This window comes from Cibotium barometz, chromosome 51 (genome assembly GCF_041138505.1).
Source record: "Cibotium barometz isolate CiBa-2024 chromosome 51, ASM4113850v1, whole genome shotgun sequence".
Taxonomy (NCBI): Eukaryota; Viridiplantae; Streptophyta; class Polypodiopsida; order Cyatheales; family Cibotiaceae; genus Cibotium; species Cibotium barometz.
In genome coordinates this window covers 683,306-708,010 of record NC_141096.1, presented here as the reverse complement: position 1 = coordinate 708,010, position 24,705 = coordinate 683,306, and the positions used below count along the sequence as shown (strand labels likewise).

The window sequence follows — 24,705 nt, the reverse complement described above, 5'->3', positions numbered from 1 at the left end:
AAGAGATATGGCCATCTCTTATCTTATCGGACAAGGTGATGTAATCATAGGTAAACAAGGTGGACTTATGTTCAAAAAGCCACCTAATGTAAGTCGGCCTTCTCTTGTGGCATCAAAGTTGAAATTGGTTGTGCATAGGAAAAGAAAAGAGGTGTCTGCAACCTCTCATTATGCCTCTACCGCACTTGCCACTTCCTCTCGTAGGCCTTCTTCTATACCACTCTTAAGTATGGAGCATATGCATAAATCAACCCCTCTTAAGTATGGAGCATGAATGATATGTGCCTGCTTTGGATACAGGAAAGTGGCCAGCCATGGCACGTGAAGAAGAAACCCACTGCCATAGAAAGAAAGCCAAAGAATTTGATGTGGGTGACAAGCATGTAAAATTTGAGGTTTATCATGGGGAGTATGATTCGGGTAGAGCATTATCTGTCATCTCCCAGTTTGAAATTGTATTCCAGGAATGTAGGAAGTGCTCGCTGAAGCTCCTGCCCCCCTCCTTGCTCGCGCTACCTGCACACCTGCGCCCCCCGCCCACCTGCCTGCTCTTTCCTCGCGCCCCCCCTCATTCCTTGCGCCTCCCCTTGTCCCCCCGCTTGCCTTCGCTACTGCGCCCCCCTTCCTCGTTGCACTGCCCGCCGCCCCTCCTTTTGCCGCCCCCCCGGCTTGCCTTCGCTGCTGCGCCCCCCTCCCTCGCTGCTGCGCCCCCCGCCCCTCCTCGCCTTCGCGCCCACCTTCACTCTGCAGTGCCCCGCCCCCCCCCCCTCCGCCAGCTCTTTCTCCACCCCTCCCCTCTTGCGCGCAGCTCCCGCCCCCCCCCCCCCCCCCCCCCCCCACAGGGTTTCTCCTTAGCCGCTTCACCCCCCCTCCTTTTTCTTGCTGACTTCTGCCCCCAGGGGGGTTTTTTCCTTTTTCTCCGGCCTTCGTCTTTCGCCTCTCTGTGTGCAGCTCGGTTCTTGCAGGATCTCCGCTTTCGCCTCGCCTTCGCCATAGCTTCAGACTCTGATGGAGGCTCCTCCCGCCCCGCCTCAGAGGGACTCATCCGCAGCCCCCTCGCCCGCCCCTGAGGACACCCCCATCAGGCTTTCTCTTTCGCCAGAAGAGGAAGCGAGCCTCACCGCAGAGGTGGAACGCCTCCAGGCTCATTCCACCATCTGCCGTATAGTCGGCACTCGCCCCAGCAGAGGGGAGATCCGGGATCTTCTCCAGGCCCGCCTTCTTGCAGATGTGGGCAAGATCCTGGACGTACAGCTACTGGGCCGTGGACATTACCAGATCGAGTTCGAGACCGTGGCCAAGGTCCTTGCCATGAGTCCCCTTGACATCAGGGGTGCTCGGGCTTTCTTCAGACCTTGGCAGCATGGCTTTGACCCAACAGCGGCGGCTGAGCAGGGAGAGCGTCTTTTTCATGTTACAGTTTGCTTCCCTGGACTCCGCCGGGAGTATCTTCCGCTCCTCTCTAGGCTAGGAGCATTGGTGGGCTCGGTACTAGAGACTGGCCCCACAGTAGCTTCAGTGGTGGCCAGAGCAGCTGGGCTACCTTCGGTCAGAGTTTTGGTGTCTGACATCTCCTCCCTTCCTAAGGTCATTCAGCTACCTAGGATGGGGGGGGATGGATTGATCAGAGAGTGGAGTTCTCGGGGCTCCCGAACCAGTGCTTCATTTGCAGGCAGGTCGGTCATCTGGCCAAGGCCTGCCCTCGCAGGAGACCCCGACCCTCACCACAGCAGCAGGCCCCGGATGGCCCGCCTACAGATGCGGCTCGGCAGGCTGCCTCCGGGACACCTGCTCAGACCACAGAGACCTCGGAGTGGCAGCCTGGACAGGGGTGCCGCCGAGGGAGACAGCCGCGCAGCAGCACGCTCAGAGACCGCTGCAGCAGCAGCCACAGTCTCAGCCTCACTAGGTTCCCGTGAGGAACAGCTTTGCTCCTCTCCAGGAGGAGACCCCTGCGGCGACGACTGAGGACCAGGAGATGCCAGCACCCCCTCCTTCACCCCTCCCCACCCCCGTCCCCTCCCACCGCCTCGCTTCCACCTTCGCCTCCTCCCGTTCCCGCTCCGGTTTTGGCAGCGGCTCCCTCTACACCCCCCTCGCCCCCCCCTCCCCCCCCCCCCCCCCCCCCCCCGCCCGCCTCACCTTCCCGGGAGGCCTTGGCAGTCCCCTGGCATTCACCTGCAGTCCGGAGGGCGCTGAGCACCGACCTCACTCGAGCACCACAGAGGAGACCTACCATGCCGATTCAGGCTTCACGGATATCATCTATCCGCAGTCGGCTGAGTCGCCTGGGCATTAGACAGCGCTCGGAGGCTTTTGATTACGCCTTCACACGGCTTTTTGGAGCAGAGGGTCCCCATGAGCCAGCACCCATCCGAGTTCATGTAGTGATACCTCCGGCCCGCGGGGAGGAGGCACTTGATTCAGCGGTGGCCTTCTCGTTCCCTCTATGTGGCCCTTGCGACCGGGAGTGGACTCTAGAGCTCGCTCTTAGCACTTTGAAGACTCAGGCAGTTGAGTTTTCTCATCATGTGAGCGATCTGGAGGTGACAGATGTGATAGGCCAACTATGGGAGTTGGCTCATTTTTTCTTGGATCCCGGGAGTGTGGATGTCTCAGGGATTCGTCATTCGGTCGTTCGCATAGTGGCAGACTTAGCACGCGACCCTAGATATGTATGTATACACGAGGTTGCTCTGTCAGAGTGGGAGGCAGTCGCCATGGGCCACAGCCACTGGTGCCTGATCCGTGATTCTTGCAGTACACCGGGTGGGCAGATTCGCAGCCGCTCGGATGGGGACTGCTCTCCATCCAAGCCGCTTGCGAAGGCCCGCCGTACGGCTGAGACAGCATCCACCTCAGCAGGTCATCCATGAGGATCATCTCATGGAATGTACAGGGCCTTGGTGGAGCACATTTTATATGCTATCGTGGTTGCTTGAGGCAGGAGCTTCAGAGATGCCTGGTTGGTGGCAGCATTGATATTTTGATGATGCAGGAGCACCACTTGGGTGAGAGCAGGATCCGGAGATATGGTTCGGTGATGCCTGGTAGATGGGACACCTTTTGGTCTGTAGGGTTTGGTCCTTTGGGTGGACAGGGAGGAGTATGCATGGTCATTGCAGATGTATGGCGGCAGGCCATTGTGGATCGAGGGATCATTGTGCCTGGTAGAGCACAGTAAGTCATTCTGAGGATGCATGATGAGCTATTGGGCGTGCTCAACGTCTATGCGCCCAATCATGCTAGTGCCAGAGCAGAGTTCTGGACCCAGGTTACAGATGCATTGCCAGAGGCCGCACATTGGTGTGTCGGGGGAGACTTCAACATGCTTGAGGACTCGGCCGATAGGGTGGGAGGCAGTCATGTTACAATGCACGGCACGGAGCTTGCAGCTTGGGACCGGTTTTGCATGTCATTGAGGATCACTGATGCATGGCAGCATGGGGTCTTCTCCCGCTCTCAGGATAGTCTTAGTTTCTCTCGGTCGGATCGCCGGCAAGGAGGGACTAATCTATCACGGATTGATCGTTTTTATGTGGGCGACTGGTTAGGGGAGCGAGGGGGCTCCATCGGCATTCTCGCTGGCACCTCATTTTCAGATCATTCGCCAGTTATCTCGACATTGGAGGAGAGGACACGGGAGCCTAGCTTGCAGTTGAGGATCCCAGAGAGGGTACTTACAGATCCCAGTCTCGCTGAGGACATTGAGAGGATCTGGCATGATAGTCAGTGCTCTGACCAGGATGCAGCAGGCCAGTGCGCCCAGGGACTCATCGAGCTTAGCTCTTTTTTGCACGCTGCAGCTTTGACACGGCTGGGAGAGATTCGCGAGCGGGAGCATCGGCTGAGACGCAGCCTTGCTTCGCTACAGCGCCTTTAGGAGCAGCAGCCTGCATGTGAGTGGGTGGCGTCACAGCTGAGCCAGGCATGCCAGGAGGTTAGAGAGGCAGAGGAGCAGAGACATGAGTTTTACTATCGTCGTCAGGCCTCTCAGTGGACGCAGCTTGGTGATAGAGTGACTGGGGAGTTTTTTGAGATCACTGGACCCCGCCATGCTCGAGCAAGAGTCCGTCAGCTTGGTAGACCGGATGGATCGGTAGCTACTGAGCCCGGGGAGGTCAGAGCCATTGCCACTGCATTCTATAGAGACTTGCTTTCAGCGGAGCCAGCCACTGAGGATCGAGATGCTTGCAGACAGACTGTGTGGGCCCATGTGCAGAGGAGGGTCACAGATCGTATGCGTACAGTTCTTGGTGCGCCTCTTTCAGAGATTGAGCTTGCCGAGGCCTGGAGGGTCCTGCCGCGACATAGTTGCCCAGGGGAGGACGGACTGACGCCGGCCTTTTTTATGCGCTATTGGGACCTTTTGGGGCCAGACCTCCGCAGGGGCTTTCAGTATGTTTTGGACACTGGGGTGATGCCACATAGCTTTTCAGAGGGCTTGATCTTTCTTATCCCCAAGGGGGAGGGAGTATCAGATGATATTCGGCATTGGAGGCCTATTACGATCCTCAATATTGTCTACAAGGTCTTAGCAAAGGCCTTGAGTTTGAGGATCCAGCCCTTCCTGGGGGAGTTGATTCATGCTACCTAGACAGGATTCGTCAAGGAGCGCAGTATCCTTGACAACATCTTTACTTTCTGGGAGGCAACGGCCCGAGCTAGATTTCTTGGCGAGGACTTGGTCGTGATGCTTCTCGATTTTGAGAAGGCATACGATAGAGTTGATTGGGGTTTCTTAGAGGGCACTATGCTTCGCCTGGGCTTTGAGCGAGGATGGATCAGAGGGGTGGCGGCTCTGTATTCCACAGCTCGTAGCCAGGTGTTGATTGCAGGAGGACAGGGGCCGAGTTTTGAGCTGACCAGATCAGTCCGTCAGGGGTGTCTCCTCGCCCCTTTTCTTTTTCTCTTCTTTGCGGAGGCTATGAGCATGTATTTGACGGCAGAGGAGGTTGGTTTGAGAGGACTCCAGCTCCCAGTCAGGGGGAGGACCTGCTTGATGCTGAGTTTGCAGACGACACGGGCTTATTTTTGCATGGCCAAGAGGCCAATCTTCTTCGGGCAGAGCAGTCGCTCTAGGTTTTTAGTGCAGCTTTGGGAGCATTGATCAATTTCTGGCACAGTAGTGCGGTATTTGGTGATGGGAGAAGGAACCTGAATTAGGGTTTAGAGATCATTCATGGGAGACATACACAGAGAAGCAAGGGAGAGAGAGAGAGAGAGTTGTGGGGATAAGTCAACTCATGAAAAGCATGAGTGTGTGACTCCCCTATCACACATGTATATTGCACTAGTACACATAGTGCACTTAGTACATTAAAAGTACTAAGTGTACTATGTACTATAACTTATGGGCTTGTACACACTATAAGGGTGGGCATAACGCCTTTACCCCAACAACCTCCCACTTAAAGGCAAAGTGCCCTTAAGTAAAGGAAAAGAAAAAATCAGCATGTACATGATAATATACAAGGCCATATCAAGGCTGAAAATGGCCTCATCCAATGCCCATCAAGTGTCTGCAATGAGCAAACCGCTCCGGAGGCAAACTCTTCGTCAACAGATCAGCCGGGTTGTCATCCGTATGAATCTTAACAAGCTGAATTTGCTTGTTCTCTATCACCTCTCTGATGAAGTGATACTTCACATCCACATGCTTCGTCTTTGCATGAAAGACAGGGTTCTTTGCCAACTGAATGGCACTCTGACTGTCACAATGCAACAATGGAATATCCCCTGTATAGCCCAAATCAACCACTAACCGAGATAGCCATAATGCCTCTTTGCAAGCCTCTGTGGCTGCAATATACTCGGCCTCTGTAGTAGATAAGGCTGTGCACTTCTGCATCCTGGATATCCATGACACAGCACCTCCTGTGAATGTAAATACATAACCGGTAGTAGACTTCCGGTTATCTGGATGACCGGCATAATCCGAATCCGTGTAACCATGCACTAATGCATCCTGTTTGCCAAAGCAAATGCACAAATCCTGTGTGCCCTTCAGGTATCTCATGACACCTTTCACTGCTTCCCAATGCTTCTTGCCAGGGTTGGCCATGTATCTAGAAACCACTCCCACTGCAAATGCAATGTCCGGCCTAGTAGCAACCATGGCATACATGAGACTGCCACAAGCTGAAGCATACGGAATCTTGGCCATATCAGCCCTGTCTCTATCTGACTGTGGGCTGTCCATAGCACTGAGTTTCACATATGGAGGCAAAGGAGTACTAGTCTTCTTCCCCCCGTCCATATTGAACCTCTGCAAGACTTTGCCAATGTATTCCTTCTGAGACAAATACAACACATGCTGATTTCTGTCCCGAAGTATCCGCATACCCAAGATGTGATTTGCATCACCCAAATCCTTCATATCAAAGGTTTGATGCAGCCTCTGCTTCAAGGCATCTATCTCTTTACGAGATTTCCCGGCAATCAACATATCATCAACATACAAAATGAGAATCAAGAGACTGCCATCCAAAGCTTTCTTGGTGTACAAGCAGTGATCTATGTCACTTCTCCTGAATTTCTGAGTTTTCATGAATGTATCAAATTTATGATACCATTCTCTTGGTGCCTGTTTGAGCCCATAAAGACTCTTTTTCAGCTTGCATACAAGCTTCTCCTTTCCACTCTCTGCATAACCCTCTGGCTGCTGCATATATATCTCCTCATGGAGATCACCGTGAAGAAAAGCAGTCTTCACATCCATCTGAATCAAGTCCAGATCATCATGTGCAACCAAAGCTAATACAGCTCTAAGTGTGGTCATTTTGACCACTGGAGAGAAGATCTCATCAAAGTCCACACCATATTCCTGCTTGAAGCCCTTAGCCACTAACCTGGCTTTGTATCTTGGCTTAGCATCTGATGCAACTTTGAGCCTGTATACCCACTTGCATGGCAAAACCTTCTTGCCTGCAGGCAAAGGCACCAACTTCCAAGTTCCATTTTTATGCAGAGAATCCATCTCTGACTTCATGGCACGCTCCCATAGAGCCTTGTCTGCCCTCTGTAAAGCCTCTTTGTAACATGAGGGCTCCCCACAGTCAGTAAGCATCAAGTAGTCAACCCCTGGAACAAACCTGTCAGGGGCTCTGGAGGGTCTTGTGGACCTCCGTACCCAATGACCATCATTTGCAGGTTGCTGTCCAGCCTGCATATCACCCATTGGTGGCTCCTGTTCCATGCCATAAGGCTGAAAAATCATGCCCGGTATCTCCTCCAACTGTGGTATATCCATAGGGATATCTTCTGCCATATCTGGCTGTCCATTTGGACCATTTTCAGCACCATTTAAGGGCTGGTTTTGCTGCTGTAATGGCTGATTTACAGCCCTTGGTTGTTGTCCATGATGTCCATCATCGTCAAAGATGACTCTGCCAGGCTCATGTTGCCTTGCAGGCTCCTTATACATGCATGTTTCATCAAAAATGACATCATTGCTGCGTATAATCTTTCTATTCACGGGATCCCAAAGTCTATACCCCATTTCACCTCTGTCACCATATCCTAGGAATATGCATTTGTGAGACTTAGGATCAAGTTTGGTGCGCATTTCCCTGCGTATGTGCACGTACGCAACGCAACCAAACACTCTCAAGTGCTTGTATGACGGAGGCTTCCCTGTCCATACTTCTTCTGGCACTTTCCCACCAAGCCTCGTGTTAGGTGACCTGTTTATAAGGTGAACGGCTGTCATAACAGCTTCAGCCCAAAAACCATGAGGTAATGCAGCATGTGACAACATAGAACGGACCTTCTCCTGTATGGTCCTGTTCATCCTCTCTGCTGTCCCGTTTTGTGGAGGATCATAAGGAGTAGAGAGCTCCCTCTTGATGCCTTTAGCATCACAAAAGTCCTGAAACTGTTTGGACATATACTCTCCACCATTGTCGGAACGCAAAGCCTTCAGTGTTTTACCAGTTTGATTCTCAACATGAGCAACAAACTTCTGAAACACTGAGAATGTATCGCTCTTCAAACGAAGAGGATAAACCCACACCTTGCGTGTGGCATCATCTATAAAAGACACAAAGTATTTTGCCCCTCCCAAAGAAAGCTGAGGCATCTCACATACATCTGTATGCACAAGCTCTAACTGAGCATCTTTTTGTCCAAGAGCTTTCTTGTGGGGGCACTGTAGTTGCCTACCATATATACAATGCTCACAAAACTGAAAACTTGAAAATTTGAGAGAAGGCAAGTAACCCAAACGAGACAATTGCTCCATTCCTTTGACACTCATGTGTCCCAACCGGCTATGCCACATAGAGATTTCCGGCAGCTCGGTTGCATTTACATTAGCATGGTGACAAACACCTGCATGCATAAAGTAAAGAGTGTCCACCTTAGAGCCTCTGGCAACAACCAGTGAGCCCTTACTAATCTTCCACTTTCCACTACCAAATGTGGTAACATAATCAGCATCATCAAGCTGTCCAGTAGAAAGCAGATTCTTCTTGATCTCAGGCACATGCCTGACATCATGGAGCATAAGCTGTGAGCCATCTGAAAATACAAGCCTCACATCACCTCTGCCAAGAATTTTGCATGCATGGTTATCACCCAAATAAACAACTCCTTCATTGCCTGCAGTGTACCTGACAAACAAGTCTCTGCAACCTGTGACATGAAAGGAGGCACCTGAATCAATGATCCATGAGTGCATACCATGACCACCTGTAAGAAGTGAATGGGCATCAAGTGAAGACGTAAAGAGGACCTCATCCTCACTGCCACCTGCATGTGACACATTGATTTCTTCGATCTTGACTCCACTTTTGCCCTTTGGCTTTACATCTTTGGCTTCATCCTTCTCTTTGTCTTTGCCTTTTCCCTTTTCTTTTTGATCATTTTTCCATTTGTAGCATTGCTTTTTGATGTGTCCCTTCTTGCCACAATAATGGCATTCCAAATCCTTTTTGGAGCGAGACTTGCTCCTTCCCCTTTCTTGGCTTTTCCCCCTTTGCTGGGATCTCCCACGTGCATTCATTGCATTGGACTTTCCAACAGAGTTGTTTTTCCTGTTCATCTCTTCTTGAAGAAGAGCACCCTCAACATCTGCATATGACAGCATAGCATTCGAATTGCTAGTGGCTGTCCTGAATGTGTCCCAACTCTCTGGCAAAGTGCATAACAGAAAAGTGGCTTTGAACTCATCGTCCATTGCCAACTTTTGATTAATGACCTGGCTGACAATACCATTAAACTCATTGAGATGGGCTGTCATAGATGCCCCTTCCTTCATCTGAAGGCCTATGAGTTTCTTCAACCAATACACTTTGCTTGAGGCACTTTGTTGGGCATACAAGTCCTGCAATCTCTGCCACATTCCCCAAGCTGTCTTCTCTTCACGAATGCTGAAAAGTAATGAGTCTGACACAGACAACATGATAGTAGATCTTGCCAGCTCATCCATATCTTCCCACTCTTCAGCAGTAAGAGAAGCGGGCATCACACCCCTTTCTTTGATAGGCTTGTGCTGCTTTTTCTGAAGCAACACATTGTAGCACTGGGTTTGCCAAATGTCATAATTCTGCGAGCCTTCAAGCTTCTTGATGTGAAGCAATGAAGAGCTCTCACCTGTGGTTGCCATAGCAATATGCAACCTTTAATGCCTGACTCCCTGCAGATGTGCAAACACTGCACTCAAGATGTGCAAACACTGCACCCAAAGCACACAAAGTGCTCACAAATGTTCTCCCAAGCTTTATCTCCCACTGCGGAAGCAAGAATGCAACTTTTCTCCCACTTTTTGTGATGAAAACACCAAAATCTGGTTGCTGCAGATTTTGGACAGCACCTTAAATGTGCTCTTTTGCCTTTCCAAAGTACTGTACAGCAGTACCAAGTGCTCACCAATGATGTACCAAACCTGTCCCGGCAAGTACAGCAGCTGAATTTGAACCTTTTGGTCACTCAAAACAGTGTACAGCCATGCCAAAACATGCACAAAGCTGTGCCAAATCTGTACCAGCAGGTACAATAGCAATAAATGCTCTCCTGGCTGTCCAAATGAGTAAAAATCAGACTTTTACAGTCCTGTACACTGCATAAAACAGTCCCGAACAGAAATTGGGCAAAAGCCCCTTGACTGCAAGCTGATTTCTGAAGATTCAAGGCATAAATGTCTTGCCTGCTGCTTTGCCAAGCTCAACAAGCATACAAACTTGAAAAGCCCCTTGATTTAAGATCAATTTCTGATCATACATGGTACATTGACGCACATGAAGGCATCCAGAGTGTTCACGATGCTTCCCCCTGGCCACATATACATCCAATACATGAAAGCCCCTTGATTTACAGGCACATTGAGTGCTTGTAAGGCATCAGCACATTAACCACAGCATCAAATGCGATTGCCTGCATGCAAATCAACCAAATCGGCACAAAAGCCCCTTGATTTGCACTGCAATTTGCTGCAATTTGCTGCGATTTTGCCCAAATGTGCAATTTCTCACATCATACAGCATGTATGAGTGCTTAATTGCACAATTACATCAAAAGCCCCAAATTTCGACATCCAATTTCCTGCAAATTGATCCTGATTTGACCAATTTCCTGCAAATTTATCCTGATTGTGACCAATGTCACCCAATTTTGCCAATTTTGCTCAAAAAATTGAGCAATTGGGCACCTGTACCTGCTCAATTGATTACTGTATTTGCTCAATTGCAAATCCCAAAAAAAAAATTGAAGCAGAATACCTTGAAATTTTTTTGATTTATCTTCAATTTGCAGGCTGTTGCAGGAGATGGGGGCAATTCTTGCTGCTACAGATTGTTGGTGCAGAAAGAGTGCTGCACGATGATGATGCTGCAATTTGCTGAATTTGGTGTTGCTTGGGCTGGTCACAGATGTGGTCCTGTTTGGGAAGGCGAAGGACCCTGTCTTTGGCGTAGAGGAGAAGGTGACGTGAAGGGGCGTCTGCCAGGTGCTCCTTGCTCACCAGCGATGCTTCTGTTCGCTACGACGCTTGCACTGCTCAAGCGATCACCAGCGCCCAGTCTACGCCCAGCTTCACGATCAGCTCTACACGACGAGAGCAGCATGGCGAAAGCATCACGCACACCGCTTCGTCAACTTCTTCACTCGACTGCTTCTTCGCCCGCCTGCTTCTTCGCTCGCCTGCCTAGAGGCTTACGTGGCCTATTATTTTGACGCCTTGTAGCGCTACGAGCTCGCCTTTACCTATCGGCCTGCTTCGCCTGTGTTCAGCGCAATAGTGGCTGCCGGCCACCTTTTCCTTCCGCCCACCTGCCTGCTACTGCTGTCCTCGCTTGGCTGTTGGGCAGCTGGGGCACCCCACGCAGCTGGCTGGGCAGCAGCCAGAAAAGATACAGGCAGCTCTGTCAGAGATTCAGCAGGCGACCAGTTCAAGAAAAATTCAGCAGGCGACCAGCTCCAAGAGAGGTTCAACAGGCGACCTTGCTCTGATACCAGTTGATGGGAGAAGGAACCTGAATTAGGGTTTAGAGATCATTCATGGGAGACATACACAGAGAAGCAAGGGAGAGAGAGAGAGAGAGTTGTGGGGATAAGTCAACTCATGAAAAGCATGAGTGTGTGACTCCCCTATCACACATGTATATTGCACTAGTACACATAGTGCACTTAGTACATTAAAAGTACTAAGTGTACTATGTACTATAACTTATGGGCTTGTACACACTATAAGGGTGGGCATAACGCCTTTACCCCAACATTTGGGATGCCAGATTGGACTAGATTTGTCACTTGAGCAGCAGATTGCCCCGCTTCTTTTGAGCATTCGGAAGAAGCTTTTGTATTGGAGTACAGCTCGACTATCCTTGGCTGGGAGGGTGGTGGTGGCAAATCAGGTGTTGTTAGCGACCATGTGGTACATTACGTCTTGCTGGATCTTCTCGAGCTCTTGCATCAGCCAGGTACAGAGGCTGATCAGGAACTTTCTTTGGTCTGGGCGGGACGGTCAGCCAGCCCGGGCAAAGGTTGCATGGGCAGTTATTACACTTTCGCTGGCTCAGGGAGGCTTGGGCATTATAGATCCAGTCGATCAGAGTAGAGCCTTATTGGGGAAGCTTATTGTTCGGGGGCTGCTTCCAGGCGCTGAGCCTTGGAAAGAGCTTCTCTTGCAGCGGCTGCAGGCTCGGGCTCCCCCAGCAGGGCGCACTTGGGCACCAGAGATTCGTTGGATCTTCATAGAGATGAGGAGGACAGGCCTCAGTAGAGGATGGGAGGACAGATTTACTTTGAGCATCCTGAGAGCTTGGGAGCTGCTGAGACCGGGGCTATCTCAGCGACCTCCTCCTTGTGTTGAGGAGCGGGCCAGACGGCCGCTCATCTGGAGCCCAGCGGTTCGCACTGAGCAGGGTCATATGCTGGGTTCTCGGCCTCGTCTAGCCTGGGGACCTTTAGAGGCAGGCCCAGCACGTAGTTTTGGAGACTAGCAGGCCTTCTGCAATCTCCCAGAGGAGATCCAGGTGGAGAGGCTGAGTCACTTCAGAGGGGGGTTGATTATGAGGGATGATATTCAGGAGGCACTCACAGAGGAGTGGTTCATGCCTCTCGAGCTAGTGGCCCCACGGTGGATGGGAGCCTTTACACAGTTGGAGATCCTGATTGCTGTCAGAGCTTGCACTGAGGATGGCAGATGCCTCTACTATGAGATTCAGGATGAGGGCAGACTTCAGAGAGTGGAGGTGGAGTCGCCTTTGGTTGCAGAGTGCACCTTTCAGAGGATACGGGTAGTGGCCGCCGCTTCTCGGAAGTGGCATATTGACCCCGACCCTGCAGATGTGCTCCCGGATTGGCGCATATGGGCATATGTAGCGCGCCCCTTGGCCCGGCTACAGTGGGACCCTGGGGAGTACGAGTGGCATGATTCTTATGCATCCCTTGAGGCCACAGAGATCACCTTTTTCCAGTATACAGTTCGGCTGGGGAGGCATATTTTGACGGCGAGGAGGATGGTCTCTCCAGCTGCAGCAGGGCATTGGCGGCTACAGGGACTCTCACAGGAGTTCCTGGAGGATTTTTGGGCTCGGCTCTGGGCTAGTCGACAGGCCCGCAGGATCTCGACTGTCGAGTGGCTGGTCGCCCACCACAGGGGCTCAGCAGTTGGCACCTGGCTTGTTTACAGCGGTCTTCCGGCGGCCTGCGTCCGATGCGGCCACCCTATGGAGACACAGAGACATTGCCTTTGGGATTGCCCTCAGGCGCAGCAGATTTGGCTGCGGATGCTGCGTATTCTGGCCCCCCTCTCTCGAGAGGGTATGTTTACGTGGGGTGCCGCTGCTTGGTCGACTTCGTCAGGGCCTGCTATGGGCTATGAGATGGAGCAGGACAGTCAGGCCATCAGATTCATTCGGGGCCAGCCTTGCCTGGTTCCGGCACCGGATTTCTCGTCCGCCAGCTGGACCCAGGAGAGGGATTTACGATGGGAGCTCCTCAGCAGCCTCACCATTTGGTTCACCTGGAGGGCCCGGTGTTTCACGGCCTTGAGGGGAGACTGGAGCCCCCAGCAGAGACTGCACGGGGGATTTGGCAGGAGTTGATCCACACCCTGCGAGGACAGTATGACCGCATCCGGGGCGACTCGGATGAGGCGATCTTGTGGCGCCAGGCCTTTCACACCACCTGGCGCAGCGGCCCCTTCTATACCTTACATACGGGATCCCCCCCGTTGGCATTACAGGCCACCTGTTTGGCTTCCCCTCCCCCCCCCCCCCCCCCCCTATTGTATGATTTAGCCCCTCAGTCCTTTGTACTGATGCTTGTATTTTGCAGCACCTAGGGAGAGTCTCCCGGGCTGCCTTGCTGTATTCACTGCTCTGCTTCTCTTATGAGCAGGAAAGATCTTTTGTAGCCCTACGGGCGTTTTTATATAACTAATGAAAGGATCTTTTCTCGGGAAAAAAAAAAAAGAAATTGTATTCCATGAAGCCAACTATTTTGAGAGTTCAAAACTCAGACATGTGGGAATGTACATGAAAGGCACCGTTGCACATTGGTGGTTGGTTGAGAAACTTGCAGGCAATACCATGGCCACATGGGCTCATAGGTGTCAGGTACGATACCGTAAGATAGGATACCGTATGGAAAAATACGGTATGATATAAACATTTTCTTATCGTACGATAAAATATGATGTTTTAGCAGAGATCCTGTAAATCTAAACGGGAAGGAGTCATGTGCCTGGAAGCACCACTGTCTAGAATCCACTCCCGAGTATCCGTAGCGGCGAGTCCTCCAACCTCCTCCCTGCCCAAAGAAAATGAATGATCGGTGTCCATCACCTCCAGGTGCACAAATGCTGGAGTCTTCACGATTACCCTTCTCGATGTTCCGCTTGGGACACTGCCTCCAATAGTGGCCTTTCTCGCCACAATCATTACAGGTCCTCTCTGCCTTTAGTTTCTTGTGGTCTACATCGGACATCCTCTGAGAAGACTTCTCTGATGAAGCCTTCCCTTTGCCCTTGTTGTTACGGCCTTTCGACCGTTGGCCAGTTAAGGCCTCCGAACCTCCGCCCTGTGGAGGGTTCGCGAATCTTTCCTCCTAGTCCAAGACCATGGGTACAAGCTCCTTCCACGTGATGGTGCTGAGCCTGCCACTGGTAATCAAAGATGAGTAGAATGCTGAGTACTGAGAGGGCAAATGCGATAGCAACGTTATGGCCATGTCCTCTGATGATATCTCCTTCCCAGCCTGAAGAACTTCCTTCTGAAGAGCCTGCAGCTTGTTAATGTGCTCCCGCAACGTCGATGACTTTGCAGGGTTCATAACCCGCATCTGTACTTCCAAGGAAATCCTCTTCATGGGTGATACCCTGTTATAAAGAGAAGCCAAATGCTGCCATATACCTCTGGCCAGTGTCATATGCTTTATATGATTGATTACCTGTGGTGTGCAGTTGAGGAAGATGAATGAACGGACCCTAGCATTGACACGATCCCAGAACTGTGCCTCTGCCTCACCTGCTTGTTGTTCAGAGGGAAAAACACAGGGTCGTAACAGTTACCGTCGATTCGTAAGGACCGGGCACGGACAAGTGTGAACTGGCATCAAGTTTGGGTATGAAAAGGAAACCCATATATGGTGGCCAGTGCAAGTGTGAAAGGGGACAAAAAGGGATTTTATTGTTTATAAGGTTTAATAACCTTTGAGGCTTAAAATACTATCGCTCCCTCCCTCACGCAGTATAATTGCATAGAGGACTCTAGTGCTAGTCGTGGGAGGTGATCTCTGTCAAGCGTGTATACATGCTGAATATAAGTGACAGTCTGAAAAGGGGCATCTGTAACCAGTCGGGCCACCCCAAACTCTACATGTAGAATGTCATGTGGTACAGATGGCTTACTCCTGATCATGTGTGGCAACATCACCTGTAGCCTCTGTATGCTCCAGTGATCCTTCCCTAGGCCTGGCTCCCAAAAGGCTGCACCATACATAGCCGCTGGTTGTACTAGAGTATCAAAGAGCCAGCACCTAGTGCAAGGTTCTTGGAAATGTGCTTGGAAACACTGTCTGTGCATACGGGCTAGGGAGGCTTGCCCCCTCGCAAGTTGGTTAGTGGCAGTTGTGGTCATGCAGAACAAAGGGCCTGTAAAAGTGACTCCTAGATACACATACTTCTGCACAATCTCCACTGGGGCATCTCTGTATATGAAAGAAAATCGTGAGGCAACTGCATAAGATGTGTTGAAGACCATAACCTTGGTTTTGCCCAAATTGATCGTAAGGTCTCTCTCCGTGCAAAATCTGTCGAATGCATTTAAGTGTTTCTGTAAACCTTTGGCTGAATCTGATATCAAGGCAATGTCGTCAGCATATAGCAATATTGTTTGAGCCAATGGTGAACCTCTACCTTCTAAACTATCCACAAATACTGCGATCTCATCAATGTAGAGGCAAAAGAGTGTAGGTGAGAATGGGCAGCCCTGCTTAACCCCAGAGTAAGGCCCTCAAAGCTTGTGCATGATATTTTTCCTTGGGTAATAAAATACTCCAAAGGGGCGGGGGGGTTTTTCGGCCCATTCCAGCCTCTATATGGTGTCAGCTGCGCACATTTGTCTTTTACAGTTTTGTGGATTAAGTTACAGCTTCCTGTTGGTGATGGAGGCTGCTTTTTGTATGGTACTACAAAAAGGCCTGCAATGTGTCTGCTGATATGATCCATACCATATCTGGAGGAGATGTGTCATACTTTATGACTAGGCTATGCTTCTATGGGAAGGTAGTTTTTCTCACCCTCCTTGACTTCATTTATCCTTTCTTTTAGTTTCTTTAAACTGGTAAGAGTTTCACATGTTTTTTACGGGGATTGCTTTTTTCCCACCAGGAAAGATTTGTTTCTCAAAGCCAGGCTTGATTCTTGAAGAACCTACGGGATTTGTTTTTCTTATCATTGTTGCTTTAATTTCCTTTTGCAGATGGGGTTTTTTGCTGAAGCTGGACCTGTGCAAATATTTGTTTCTAATCATGTGGGTGCTAAAAGCTCATGTTCTTCTAGATCCATGCTTTTTGATTATGAATTATGCAGGGCAGGGAAGGTATGAATGAACTGATTTTCTGCTCCATTTTGCAGCTCATTCCAGATGATATGGAGTTCCAGTCTGGGGACATTCCATGCTATGCTACATCAGATGGTTTAGTATGTCCCTTGAATCCTTTTATGCTTGCAGTATTAGCCTTGCTATTTTTCTTGAGTTTTTAGCATCGTAATATTCTTGATGTTGATACTCTATTCACCTCTCCATGCTATGTGAGGTTTGTCACGAGTTTTTCGAACCACTGAGAACTAAAGTGATTTTTCGTTCATGGGCAGGTGAGGATACAGAAAGACAGTGAAGTACGGTTGAAGATAGTGGGCACTCGTGTTGATGTCACAGAAATTGTAAGTCTGTTATGTACGCATTGTGGAATTACACCCCCCCATGTCTCTATCCTTAATTCACATACGTTGTTCATTTTGTTTCTTGGAGGGGCATTGTTCAAAGATTACTTTTTGTCCACTCAACTTGATCACACTTAGTAAGAGAGTAGGAGTGGATTGAATTTGAAAGTCAGCTTTTGCATAACTGAGCGCAGTCAGTCAGAGTAGTATTTATGGAGTATAATGTGCATTGCTCTGTAGTGCTAGCCTCATGGCTGATTCTTCCTCGGAGAAGGAATAGGAAGTGTGGATGGGATGTTCTGGGTAGACTTTAATCATATTGCTGATCTGGGTCAGAACTATCAACATGAAGATTGTCCTTTGCAGCTCATACTAGTTGTCTACCCCATGCCATTCATGGGATTTAATTTGCCCCTGGACTGTTGGCCTTCAATTTCCCTTTTATCAATTGGCCACATGGCATAAGGCTGAGTTCACAAATATCGATGTTTGTGAAGGGGGCAGCCGGATCCAGCCCCACATTGCCTTTATTTATCTTTTTCTCAATAGGGGCCGGCAAGTCAAATGTCCCCAACCTAAGAAGAGAACCTTTTCTCCCTACTTATCCTTGTGATCACATATTAAAGATACATAAGGATCTTGACTAGAAAATTATCAACCATGTTTAGGACACCCTGGCTCAGGAAGCTGAAGCTGAAGCATTTGCTTTTCTGTGTTGGACTTCACAGAGCGTTTCTCTGTAGGTGAAGTGCTAGCCAGGAGTGTACAGTAGGTCACAAGGCTGTGATTTGATGTCTTCATTCTCAGCCACATCTTGTACTTGAATTTTAGTCGTGTTACTTCTTTCTTGTACATAACATAGAGCACTAGTTTAGGACTCTTGTGTGTTGTATGTGTGATTCCGCTGCACTCGTCACTTCTATCTTTGGAAAACCCTAGCACATAGGCACAAGTGTGCTACAGTTGGTGTTAGAGCCTAGGGAACTTGCAAATTTTGTTTTTCTTTTTTGGCACCCATGTGTGTTGATTGCTTGGATAGAGTAGAGAGCACTTAGATTCCAAGAGTGGTGGGTCTGGGGAAAGTGAATATTTGGGTTCTCTTCGTTGCAGGTGGGTTAATTGGGCTATACTGTCCTTCCCTGCCCCACCAAACCCCTACCTCATCACGCAGGGCTGAAATCCCTCACCCGGTCCTTGATCACTTGATATTTGTCATGGATTCACAACTCACTGATTTACTTCTCACACGAAGGCATCCATGGACATGTAGACGGCTAAAACAAAGGCTATATTTGCCCATCTCGACACGATGGAGTCGGCACCTCGAGCACCTAGTATTCCTGATCTAGAATCTACAAGGGCCATGCTTCGGAGCAAGTGTTGGACAATTCTGAGGACGAAGTGGAAAAACTTTATGGAGGAGGATTTCTCACTCCTTTGGATGCAGGCAAGGATGTATAGGAGGAGCTTCGCAAGGTTGGATCAAAACGTACGTACGGATCCAATCCGTACCGTACATCCGTACCGTACGGGGATCCGTACGTACGGATCAATCCGTACGCGGTTTTTTTTTTTTTTTTTGCTTCGCTTGCCTGCGATAAACGTTTCCTGCGATAAACGTTTTTTTTTTGGGTTTCGCTTGCGATAGCGTCTGGACTCTGTACGGCGCACACCTTCCGGTAAGGGCCTCTACAGTTGCACTCTCTCTCTCTCTCTCTCTCTTTTCGCTACCCTGTACCCTGTTTTCCCCACCCACCCTTGCTCAGGCCCCCAAGGCAGCAACATAACTCTCTCTCTCTCTCTCTCTCAGAGCCTTAGCCCACCCTCTGTGGACCGTGCATAGAGCTCTCAGCCTCTCTCTCCTTCAAGTCTCTCTCTCTCTCTCTCTCTCTCTCTCTCTCTCTCTCTCTCTCTCTCTCTCTCTCAGCTGAGCTGCCCACTAAATATTATGCATTGCATGATTGCTGAATCCTGATTGAAATTGTATGGCATTGTGCATTGAATTTGTCAGAGCAATCATGCATTGACTTGTGATTCTAATTTCTCACTTTTGAATTAGTAGGTTTTTGACCTTGTTGTGTCTCTATTTCGAAAGTTTTATATGTCAATGTGAACATGGACTCAAATTTTATGTAGGTGGCTGAAATTTCTGAGATTTTATGTATTTTTACCAATGGTACGCATTTTTACGTACCTTAAAATTTTTTTCCGTACCAAACAACGTACAGTACGTACGGATCCGTACAGTACATAACGTTTGGAACCACCTTGGAGCTTCGCTTCTAGTCCGGTAGTCATTATTCTACACCCGCGCGTAGTCAGCAGGAGAGATGCTGTTCGCTTCACCGACGGTCTCCTTTGCGGAGTCCCTCTCCACTTGATTCTCTAGACAGTTCTCGCTCGCCTTCATTGGCTCGATGCTGGGGGACTACGATTTGCCGAGTTCTTCCTCCATGCCTCGTGAGAAACGAGCTCAATTAGTGAAGCTTTTGAAGCCTCCTAAGTTCAATAGGAAGATAGACGGAGAAGCTGTCACCAATTGGACCTGTGAGATGGCTACCAGGTTGGCAATAGCTGGTGGTTTAGATATTTTTCAGCTCCATTTGCCACGTATGGCTTGTACGGGCGTTGGGTGCCGCTTTCTTGTGGTGGGAAGACCACCTCAGGCACGAGTCCATGACTTGCTAGGATGATTGCCGCAAGGTGGTCTTGAAGTGGTTTATCCCCGTAGATTACTAGCATGAATTGAAGAAACAATGGGAGCATTTTATGCATAAACATGGCATATTAATAACTGACTATGTTGCTCGTTTCTGGAAGCTTTTGCTTATGCTCCCAAGGGCCCTCCGACGGGTCAGAGCAAGTTGAGCGATTTGTGGATGGTTTGAAACCGTCATTGCGCGAAGATGTTCGCACACATCGGCCCTGTGATCTTTCAGATGCGGTTGGTCTTGCTACAACCCTTGAGACGCGGGAGAGTTCCAAGTATGAGACTCAACAATAGGGGCAGCAGAAGGCAAAGACAAGGGTAGCCAGTCCAAGATCAAGGATAATAAGGACAAAGCAAGTGAGGGAGCCTTGTTGACTCACCTCGCCCTTGAAGAGCGTCGCGCCAAGATGGCTGCTGGACAGTGCTTTTATTGTGACTCCACCGAGCACATTGTAAAGGATTGTTTGAGGACCTTGGATGAGCAATTCGAGGAGAAGGCTTCTTTAGAACCTGAGGAGCAGTTCGAGTATGAGGCTTCTTCAGACTTGAGGATGAGTATGAAGGAGATGCATGTGTGCATTTCTCAACATTTTTTCATTTCTCGGGTCAAGCACACACCTAGGGTGCTTCATTGCATCAGGCCACAAGCACGAATAGAGGAAGCTTTCAGCCAGGTCTGTGAGGGAGAGTCTTCACAGTTGCCGTTTGCACGCAATGGATAATCTTTCGCTTTAGTTTCTGGGGTTGTATAGGACTCTTCCCACCTGCCGTACGCATTGGGTGGAGTATCTTCAGTGTCTGATGTAATGGAGGCACCACATGAGGACATGTCGTCTGATTTGTCTTTGTCCTCGGAGGATAGGCCAGTTGGTGTATCTCCACCATACACAGATTTCTTGGAGATTGTACCGACAACCACAAAGGTTTTGACTTTGGTGTATTAGAGTGTGCATTGCTTCCTCATAGGATCTCCCATAGGTCATCGTGCTCTTACCTCTAGGACGACCCGATTCTTAAATGGGTAGAGTACGTTGGTCTCCCCGGCTAGTGTTTTATCTGCAAGCAGATGGGCCACCTTTCTCGGTCTTACTCTCGGTGTCAAGCCTGCAAAAGATCCCCCCCCGCCCGACCCCAGGTTTCAGCAGAGCACTGGCAAGTGCAGGAGATGCAGGACCTGTGTCCATGGCGGAGGTTCTTGACCAACCGAGGTAGCTTCCCTCCTAGGCTCAGCATGAGGAGGGCACTAGCCGTTGGCAGACAGTCTGTCGCTCGCCTCGTGGGTAGTGTTTCATCTGCAAGCAGATGGGCCACCTTTGCTCGGTCTTATTCTCGGCGTCAAGCCCACAGAAGACCCCCCCCCCCCAGGTTTCAGCAGAGCGTCGGCAAGTGCAGGAGATGCAGGGCCGGAGTCCATGGCGGAGGTTCTTGACCAACGGAGGTAGCCTCCTACCCAGGCTCAGTATGAGGGGGGCACTAGCCGTTGGCAGACAGTCTGTCGCCCGCCTCTGCAAGAGCGCCGCTAGCCAGATTGCCATGTAGGTGCCCCCCCTCCCCTTCCCCATGCTACTGCTAATGCTAATGAAGTTACTGATGCTGGTTGCTAACACTTACATCTCTATGCTATTGCTGCTTAACTGCCGACCAACATAACAAAAGAAGAGATGCGTATATCAGCACAGAAAGGAGCATCTGCAAGCTTCGGGAAAGTACCTTTTGGGGCTTTTTATTTTTTCTATAAATTCATCTTAATCAGAGCATTAATCTCAAATCCCTTAACATTTAAAAAAATTGAGGGCATATATCAAGCATTGGAGATTTGCTACAACCTCCTATAGCATCAGATTCAAAAAGCACTAATTTCTGGAAAACCCTAATTTTCTTGGAGCATAAGATGAGAAATATGCTCTATGTAATGATTCAACCTCTGAGCCACCACATGAGTAGGCCAAGTTGGTACCAAGGGGTGGTGGTGATAAATGTGGTGCCATAGAGCACAAATGTATGTTGTCATGTGTATGTCAAATGTGTTAGAATTGTGCATTTGAGTATTGTGGGGCTTTACCATTTATCTGGCATTTTATTGTATTTCTCCTATTTATTTGTCTTGTGAGCAGTCAGCCAGCCCTACAGGCAGTCGGCCAGCTCACTCATGCACTATATAAGGAGTTCCCCATTATTCACTCCTTCATCCATTTCCCTTGCACATAGTTCAACATCCAGTTGCTGGCCATTGCCATTGTAAAGCTTTACTGCTGTTATAAAAGGTGATCTTGTCCAACTCTCTCACTCTCCTTTGCACTCTCTCGTATGTTTACTGTTTATGCTTCCGCGTGTGCTATCTCCTTTATGGTATCATACGCTTAGGTCGAGGCTGCTCCAAACTCTGCAAATCTGCCCACATTTCCCACTTTTTGCTGTGCGTTTTTCTCCACATCTCTCCCAGCTGCAGATCTGTGACAAAAAGTGGCTGCGTTTCCCAACAGTGCTGTGTTTTCAGGTCCAGCCAGCCGGCTGTTTGCTGCCAGCCAGTTTTGGTGGCTGCGTTTTCTCCTACAAAGGCAAGCCGGCCAGTTCACTTGGGTGCATTTTCTTCCACAGAGGCAAAAGGTGGAGTTGTGGCTGTGTTTTCTGCACCGGCATCTGTTTTTTGGTGAGTTCTTTGCATTTGGTGCTGCCAGACAAGTGGCCCTACATTGTCTTCTTCCTCCACGAGTCCTTGTCCTTCCGATAGGCGGTTCCCGGTGGATCTTGGACTATTTTGCTGCTGTCCTGCCTCTTTCTCTCTGATTATTCTTGGTGCCTCGCTTCATTGGAAAGCACTTGAGAGAAATGTTTGAGAGCTGAGATTTGTTCTTTGTTGTTGTGGATATGGCTCCCCCCCTGTACGAACAAGGATGAGAAGTTGAAAGGACCCAACTACGCTCATTGGAAGCTTCAATTGCGGGTCTGGTTCATCCACAAGGGTTTGTGGGACATTGTTCAGGGCATTGAAAGGAAGCCCAAGCGACCTCAAAACTCTAGGAGGTGGACTCAAGATCAGGAGGATGAATTTGCTGTGGAATTACAAGACTGGGAGAATCGGGACTCGAAGGCGCATTCTGTGCTTGTGTGGACCATCACTGAGGAGATCTCACCGGCAGTGCAAACCCTCACCAGTGCTCATCAGGTATGGTCAAAATTGGAGACTCTCTTTGCTCAAGATTCATTGATGAGGGCAGTTACCTTGTAGGGGCAGCTGTATGGCTTGTTATTTCCTGAAGGCAATTCAATGCAGTCTTTTCTCATGAAGGCCAAGGTTATCCATGACCAGTTACTGGCTATGGGTGCTGCTTTGTCCTCTTCCCAGCTGGCTGCTCTTATCCTCACCAAGCGTCCTCTGGACTATGATGTGATTTCTCGATCTTTGCGGTGCTAGGTCAATCCACGCAGTTGGATTCTGATGATCTTAGCTCCCTACTTTTGGAGGAGTCGTCCGTTCTCATCTGACAGGGTAAGTTGAAGGTGTCGTTCAACAGTTCTGACTAGGCACTTTCCTCCTTTCAGAAGAAAGGTTGGAGTCGTTGTTTCTCTTGCGGGAAAAGAGGACATCTGTCCAAAGATTGTTTGTCCAAGAAGGACAAGACCAAGGGCACAGTCGAACATCAGATAGCAGCTGATAGGCAGTTGGACAGCAGAGATAACACATGGCACTACCACGTGGCATTGTGGATGTGGTAGTTGGGTACAGGTGGCCAAGAGCATTGGTGCATATATATACGTGGGTAGCGAAATCGTCATATTTATTTGATTTCCTTAGTGTTGGACTTAACACAACATTTCTCTGTAGTCGTGTACAGTAAGTAGGTCACATGGTTGTGATTTTGATGTCTTCATTCTTAGGCTTTAGCTACATCTTGTCCTTTAATTTCAGTTGTATTACTTCTTTTTTTTTTACATAATATTGAGCATTAGTTTAGGAGTGGGACACTGTATGTGTGCTTCCATTGCACTCTTCTTTCTATCTCTAGAAAACCGTAGCACATAGGCGCAAGTGTTCTATAAGTATTCCATGTATGTTTTAGTATTTTTATTTGTAATTATCTAGGATCTTTAAGAAATATGCAAGTTTCATGTTCATAGTGCCGCATGCTCAATAAATGTGGATGAATTTTCTGCTGCAGTTTTGCATTGGTACAATCAAAGATGACTTTTTGGGCCTCATTGGTGACCCAACAACAGCAGGCTAGGTTTACATCATGGATATCCAATGAAGAAAGCATGGACATACGTTCATTGGAACTGAGATTATGCAGACTACCAAGATGAGATGCAACCATTTTGAGCGTATATCTGAGATGTTTGGAAATATCATTACCTGAAATTCAAGCCTTCCGTGCATGGGCAAACATATTTGGACTGGATTACTGGATTAAAAGTATGTTTAGAAATACATATGTGGGCTTCTGGTTTTGGATTTGAAAGCATGCTCAAGGTTTTAGCTAATTTAAATGTGTTCTTTGGCCCTTTCTGAAAAGTGGGCTACATGCCTGGCTTTCAGATGTATACTAATTTAACTTAGCTTCTCATTGAGCTTCGCATTGGTTGTGTGTGTGTGCTAAGTGTGAGTGAATTAATGCATGGCAACAGACTTTGTCCATTGTTGCAATGGAGCTGGGTGACCTTTGTGGCTTAAGAGATTTGGCGCTAACAAGCATTGGGGATAGAGGTAATGTGGATCAATGACTTGTGGGGCCAAAGAAAGGCTACAGAAGGTTCAAGTTGATTTGAGAAAGCTTCAATTGGTTGTACCATGGGCAAGGCGTGTGCCCGCCACCCATCCATAAATGTACCTAGACGATTGTCAACGATGAGACTTAATGCATGTGCTTGAGATATCGATGAGACTTAATGCATGTGTTTGAGATATGGATGCCTATCGATGTGTCTACTAGATGTAGAGTATGTGTACATATTACAGGTGTCGTACATGGACGTTGGGGAAAAGGTGTGCCCATGTAGAAGCTCCTTTCGATGAAAACAACACACCCTTTCTTCGACTCTTACACATGGTTTGTGATAGAGAATTGAGTGTTGATGTATAAGGCGGATGTGAATGAGGTTGGGTTGT

General features: G+C 49.0%; 1 protein-coding gene across 1 annotated transcript in view; it reads left to right on the top strand.

Moving 5' to 3' along the window:
• NRPB7 (DNA-directed RNA polymerase II) overlaps positions 1-24,160 on the top strand; it is a 50,410-nt gene extending 26,250 nt beyond the window's left edge. Inside the window, exons 3-6 of the mRNA XM_086787851.1 lie at positions 16,425-16,475; positions 16,580-16,645; positions 16,820-16,888; positions 23,759-24,160. Of these exons, the coding sequence (XP_086643977.1) occupies positions 16,425-16,475; positions 16,580-16,645; positions 16,820-16,888; positions 23,759-23,824 (252 nt within the window). The 3' untranslated portion in view covers positions 23,825-24,160. The remainder of the gene's footprint in view (positions 1-16,424; positions 16,476-16,579; positions 16,646-16,819; positions 16,889-23,758) is intronic.
• The last annotated feature ends 545 nt before the right edge of the window (positions 24,161-24,705 follow it).